This window comes from Primulina eburnea, chromosome 11 (assembly GCF_022965805.1).
Source record: "Primulina eburnea isolate SZY01 chromosome 11, ASM2296580v1, whole genome shotgun sequence".
In the NCBI taxonomy this organism is placed as follows: domain Eukaryota; kingdom Viridiplantae; phylum Streptophyta; class Magnoliopsida; order Lamiales; family Gesneriaceae; genus Primulina; species Primulina eburnea.
The window spans coordinates 39,507,877-39,514,371 of NC_133111.1; the positions used below are offsets into that span (position 1 = coordinate 39,507,877).

General features: G+C 33.6%; 2 protein-coding genes across 2 annotated transcripts; both read left to right on the forward strand.

Annotated features, from left to right (window-relative positions):
- Positions 1–706: 706 nt before the first annotated feature.
- LOC140804611 (uncharacterized) lies at positions 707–2,192 on the forward strand. The gene is made up of 3 exons (XM_073160676.1): positions 707–901; positions 998–1,431; positions 1,555–2,192. Exons 1-3 carry the CDS (start codon positions 844–846, stop codon positions 2,026–2,028), a joined length of 966 nt encoding a protein of 321 aa, XP_073016777.1. The 5' UTR covers positions 707–843; the 3' UTR covers positions 2,029–2,192.
- Positions 2,193–4,366: 2,174 nt separating this feature from the next.
- On the forward strand, positions 4,367–5,249 carry LOC140805066 (WEB family protein At2g17940). The gene is made up of 2 exons (XM_073161251.1): positions 4,367–4,636; positions 4,782–5,249. The coding sequence occupies exons 1-2, from the start codon at positions 4,499–4,501 to the stop codon at positions 5,247–5,249; spliced, it is 606 nt and encodes a 201-aa protein (XP_073017352.1). The 5' UTR covers positions 4,367–4,498.
- The last annotated feature ends 1,246 nt before the right edge of the window (positions 5,250–6,495 follow it).

Here is a 6,495-nt window from a genome sequence, read left to right on the forward strand (position 1 = left end):
CCTAAATTTGTCCGATAATTTGATTCATTCAGTTTATATTGCATTTTTTTGTATACTTATATATAGTAAGTTTTCTCTCTTTCGTAAATCCAATTGTGATTGGATTGTCAGAGTGTTTACATCAGAAAACTCTTCTAACATCCCAATTCACGAGTTTTTATTTATGTTTTTGGGTCCATATCATAAGTATCTTAGGCCTCACTCTCTTTCTGTATTGCTCATCGAAATTCTCTCGGTACTCGCACGCCGACGTGATTGCAATAAAATTTACGATGGGACTAGGAAATTGTTTAGTTTCATTTCATTTCCCATGTAGATAATGTTTATATAATAATTTTGTAATCTGAGGTTATTACTCTTTTGATTATCATGACTTATGGTGCATGCAAATCATTCTTCGTCGAATTTTCCTCATTGCGCCAGCTATTGCTTTTTAATTATTATTTTCCCTATTTTATAAATATAACGGGCCTAATGTAGCCATATCCAAAAACCCGAGTCAAGACCGATTTGTTAGTTCTCAGGAAAAACTGGGCCCTGGCTCAACCCGGCCCAATATCACAGCCCAAAATTTTAGGGATCTGTTCAAATCCCCAACGGCTAGTTTCCTGAGGAACGTTGAGTCGCGCCGCCTTTACACAGTCCAACGGTCTTATTAATCTCTCCGTAAACCCCCATTTTCTCTATATAACTATTCTCTCCTCTTTCTGATCACACCTTATTCGATTTTGTATTGTAGTGCTATTTCTTTCGATTTGTATAGTCATATTTCAGTTTCTTGCCACCGCGGGAGATCACAAAAACTTGAATTTCCGGCGACCCGAATAAAGCTTCTGTTAAACTATGGAAACTCCGCTATCCACTAGAAGGATAACCAGATCGCAAACCTCGGCAATGTCATGTATGATCCATTTCATCGTGTGTGTTTCAAGAGTCAGGAATGCATGAATTTTTAAGTTTTTGTCTGTTCGGTTAAACTGTTTCTTGTTTCGTTCAGGGAAAGTGGATGAATCTGAAAAGTGTGTAACGAAATCGAGGCAGATGGGTGGTAAAAATCAGCAGCAAGATCGATCTGTGCTTACCGATATTACGAATGATTCACCCATTGTTGGGGTTGCAATGGGAAATCTTGAGACCCCATCATCGGCAATGTCCAAGAAAAGGCCAAGCAGTCAAGTGTGTTGTAAAAGAACTCCTGGATCAGGCGAGGCTCTGTTGAGGGGTCAAGTGAAGACCCTTCTGCAGAAAGTCGAAGAAGAAGCGGGGCTTTCTAAAATTACCATGGAAAACAGGTCTTTTTTCAACAACCTTCAAGGGCTTGTGAAGTCTCCCTGTATTAGCCTGGTTGCTCCTACTCCTGCTAACACACCACAATTCTTGAATTTTTCGGAAAATACGAATGGCCTCCCTTCTGTTGCAATTTCTCATCAGGTTTTGTGAATTAAGTCTTTCTTTGATATGGATCTTGGCTTCATTTTTTCTTTGATTTCTTGATGGGATTATGTAGCTAGTGTCACTGATTTCATTTTCTTGTTCTTGTTTTATTGGTAAAAGATGTTTACTGAGATTTCGGACGAAAAGAAACAAGAAAGAGTCGAATCTGATAATGTTATCACTAGGTCCCTGCTGTTTGATTTCTCCGAGAAATCAGAGAGTTCTGATTCATCAAAGTGCTCCTCCGCGCTAACTTATCAGGGACAAATCTGTGAAGAAACCGAAAGTAGCGTAAAAAAACCATCCACAGATAAAGATGACGACTCATCAATCTGGTCGATTCAGGCCAATGCAAGCGGTACTAGAAAGGAAGAAGAAGAGGAAGAATATGAACAAGAACAAGACGGCGATAACTTCGAAGGCAATTATGAGGAAGAATATTATTATCCAGATGATGATGATGGACTTGTTGATGATATCTGTCAAGGAATCAGCCAGATTAGTTTCCATGGGACGGCTAAATTTACGGGCAAGCACATTCGATTCGTGTACAACAACGATGATGAGGAATACACGGAAGTGATCGATGAATGAATATGTTGTGCTGATCTATCTAGTCTTTTGGGGGATTTCTTGCTGCTGATGGCTGGCTGTCTTTCTGGTGACACCATGTTGTTGAATTTGATTCTAATTTTGATTACATGCTTTGAATACCACAAACCATTTTGGTTATAAAGTTGAAGTGTTGACAAAAATAATAATCTAATTAAACTTCACTTTTTTTTTCTATATATATAATCCGAAATCGAACTATATATAAACTTTGGTTTAACATTTATATCCAAAATAAAAAAAATATATGTTTTAGTTTTGATTTCTAATTTTTTCGCTCATAGTTCATAAATGAGGTAATCTATGACTATGTTAATCTTTTAAGATACTTGATTGAACCAAATTGAATTTATATAATTGAGTGTGTGACCAATTCAAACCGAAAATTGGATAATGATGTTAGAATAAATTTTTTCTAATATTTTTTTTCTATAGTGTCTGATTTACTAATTTTTATGTACATATTTTTCCTTATCGTTGTTAATAATTTAGTAAATATTCACACATTACTCGAATAATTCAAATTTGAAAAAAAAAATATAATTATAGGTGATAATATGATATTTGAGTTTGATATAAACCATGATGGGTATGAGGATGTTGATGATGAAATTGAATATCCGATGAGAACAAATATAATAAGGCAAAAACTTGTATGAGACGGTCTCACGGGTCGTATTTGTGAGACAAAGATCTTATTTGGATCATCCATGAAAAAATATTACTTTTATGTTAAGAGCATTACTTTTTATTGTGAATATGGGTAGGGTTGATCCGTCTCATAGATTAAAATCCGTGAGACGGTCTCACATGAGACTCACTCATATAATAAATAATGAAATCTTATCCAAACCTTACTTATTGCCATCCCGAATCATTGGTCATAATTAAATATAGTCAAAAACTTGTGTGAGACGGTCTCACGGGTCGTATTTGTGAGACGGATATCTTATTTGGGTTATACATGAAAAAAATATTATTTTTTATGTCAAGAATATTAATTTTTATTGTAAATGTGGGTAGGGTTGACCCGTCTCACAGATCGGTCTCACATGAGATCTCATTGAAGAAAAACATATATTTCTTCAAATATATATTTCTAGACTCACTCTTAAATATGTTATTTAGTCACACAAAAACATATTCAATCACCTGATCAAATAAGAATAATTCCAAAACAATTTCAAGCAACTCAATTTGATCCAAGGTTGATATTGGATTTGGTTGAATCTGATTTGATTCCAGATTGATCCATCCAATAATAAGCATGCCTAGTTTATGCAACAAGAACTTGGACTAAAAATAATAAATAAATCAGATCAAATAAAGCTATGTTTTTCTTCGCTTTCTTTATGCAGTTGAATTTCTTATAAGTTATAAAGACATCATAGACTATAATTTTCTTCAAATTTTTTGCAATCAACGATCTCTCTCTATATAGACACACACAAACGCCCAAGTCACATTTTAAATGCACACGTACACATTACACTTAATTCTAAGTTTACTCAATATTGCATCATCGGAAGTGGAACATAACAAACACATATTTTATGTGAGAAGATCTTACGAGTCAATTTTGTGAGACATATCATATATTTGGGTCTCATCAATGAAAAATGTTACTTTATATTGTAAAAATCAGTAAAATTGACCGACTCACAAATATATATCCGTGAAACCGTCTCACAAAATACCAACTTCATAACAAATTGAGCTCCACGTTATATGTGTGTGTGGAGACAGTTTTGCAAGATCAAGTGTCTTAGGACTGACTATTCCCCATTTTCCAAAGGCATATTTATGTGAGCATTAAATGTACACATCACAATTAATATAAGGTATGATTAACATTAAATTATTAGAAGTGGAACATAACTAATCGGGATCCACATTGAAGAAAAGGTCTATTTTTCGTGGCACATTGTTCCCTTTTTTAAAAACAAAATCAATTATATTTACATACATTGAAGCAATCCTTACATAGTATGTGACATAAGCAGACATAATTTCAATTTTGAAAAAAATTTGTAAGATGGCTCAACCACCAATCCTAATCCATCAATATCAATAAACAAATTTATAGTGTAGTGGAAGCCAAGAAATTAAACAAACTCCCCTGATTTTAATAACTTATTTTACTCAAAAGTAAAACATTTCCCAAACTTCCATAGGGACCTCCACTATAGTTTTATAAGTAATTTACAAAAAATTTAAGACCCAATACTTAAATATTTTAGAATATGATCATATGATATAATAAAGTATAACATCCACCACCACTTATTAGTAACAAACAAATGGAAAATACATGCACATGTTCATTTCTCCCCTAGCTATATATACAAGTATAGACATTTTATATTCTTGTCACCTTGAATATATATTATATAGTATATACTACTCAAGTGAATTCTATCCATAAGAGTAAACTGTTCCCACCACAAAAAGTATGCAGGAAGGAGGCGTCGTGGTGAGGGGAAGAGTCGAGATCGACACAAGGCGGCCGTTCCGATCGGTGAAAGAAGCCGTATTGTTGTTCGGGGAGAAAGTACTAGCCGGAGAAATCTATGCTAACAAGCTCAAAGAGGTATCTGCATGATTTACAGACTATGTTTCTGCATGCTAGATTTAAAATAAAGACAACCTCGTATTTCTATGTCTCAAATTTAACGTTAATTTTTGCGTATGCAAACGTGTATACATATATTACGAACTTTCTCATTTCTTCTCAGTTGCAGAGTAATGGTCCAAACCGAAACTCCAAAATTGGAGCCGTCCAAGCCGAGATCCAAGAGACGAAGCAAACTCTCGAGAAAGCAAAAGAAGAAGGAGCCGTCACGGCACATTGTGTAACTTCACTGAGGCAAGAACTGGAACAGACAAAAAGGGAGTTAAATCAATTAATAATGGCAAGAGAAATCAAATCCCATTTGGATAAACCAGAGATTGAAGAACTAAAGTTAGTTGAAAAAACAAGTGAAGTAGCCGAAAAGAAGTTTGAAATCGAAAAGGAATTTGAAGACGGAATTTTGATTGAATTGGAGAAGAAAAGATCTTTCAAATTTGCAAGTCCTCCACTGCTGACAAAAGTGTTGACAAATAATGAGGGTGGGGAAGAGGGAGAGAAAGTGCTTTTGGCTAAGAAGAAATGGAGGAGGAAGGGTTTGGTTCCATTGATTGGAGGGTTTTTTGTTCGATAGTATGATGCCCATTGAGTACTTTTGTTATATGTTGCTGACATTTTGAAATTAAAATAATGTTCATTTATTTGTTTAAATAAATTTGTTTTGAGCAATGCATATGTCCATTGGATTGTGGTATTATTATAAATTGAGTGTTTAAGTCGTTAAACACGGAAAGATTTAATTTGTAATTCAATCCAAAGTTTTATTGTTCACGATCGGTAAATAAATAAGGACAAATTATTTTGATAAGATCGTCTCAATTTTATTGAAGCCTATCTTTGGTTTGGTAATAAAATTAAGGATACATTTTGTTGTATTGGACTGAACCACGTGAGATTTGAATTTGATTTGACCATAATAATTCAAAATCACTTGATTGTCGTACATAACACCTTAATCCTGAGCGGATAATGAACTTTGATTACTAGCTTGAAGTTCTTTGATACATCAATGAGTGAGACCAAACCATTGGTCAATATCTCGATGTTTTGGGAATCAAAGTGAAATAACAAAGAACATATATTCGTAATATGGAATCTGTCACCTAGTCAATATGTATGATCATAAACTCATAAGTTCTTCTAGAAGACAGTAAAATCTGAGCTCAGTAGTTCAACATTCTTGTTGAATTAATTATGTGATGTGATCACATGGGACTGTCAAAGAGAAGATGAGGGTTGATAAGCTATGAATATCTAATGTGGGTTATATGGTCTGGATACCCTGTTTTAGATGTTCTAATTGATCGACATGGGTGATAATCTCTAATCTCTGTGTTGTAATTAATTAATTCGTGTTAAATACGTAGAACAATCGATCCTGTGCAGTAGAGATGATTGAGATCACAAGAAATCAATAATTGATATGTTGGGTCGATAAATCAGAGGATATTATTATTGATTTTGTGCTTCAGTAATATCAATTAATTTGAGACTGCAATCTTATCCTTTTAGTGGAGTAGAATAAGATTAATAAATTATTTTGATAAATCATGAGTTGATTGGATCAAATTAATTTATTGGAGCTTAAATTAATTGAATCCGACCAGGTCCCTTTGGTGGCTCTAATATAAACTCGGATAAATTATATGAGTTATAATTTATGGTATATGTGGGATAAATTTATCTGGACTATTATATTTCATGGAAGATTGAGATATCAAATCTTCTAGATATGTATAATATATTTGTCCATTTAAATTTATATTTTAAAAGATATTCTAGTTATCTTTTTGTTACAAGATATCACAAATATATTTTAT

Bases quoted from the DNA above. Each gene is read 5' to 3' on its own strand.
- LOC140804611 (XM_073160676.1), top strand. From the start codon at position 844: ATGGAAACTCCGCTATCCACTAGAAGGATAACCAGATCGCAAACCTCG. The intron at 902-997 runs GTATGATCCATT...TGTTTCGTTCAG, and splicing joins GCAAACCTCGGCAATGTCAT to GGAAAGTGGATGAATCTGAA. The intron at 1,432-1,554 runs GTTTTGTGAATT...TATTGGTAAAAG, and splicing joins CTGTTGCAATTTCTCATCAG to ATGTTTACTGAGATTTCGGA.
- LOC140805066 (XM_073161251.1), top strand. From the start codon at position 4,499: ATGCAGGAAGGAGGCGTCGTGGTGAGGGGAAGAGTCGAGATCGACACA. The intron at 4,637-4,781 runs GTATCTGCATGA...ATTTCTTCTCAG, and splicing joins ATGCTAACAAGCTCAAAGAG to TTGCAGAGTAATGGTCCAAA.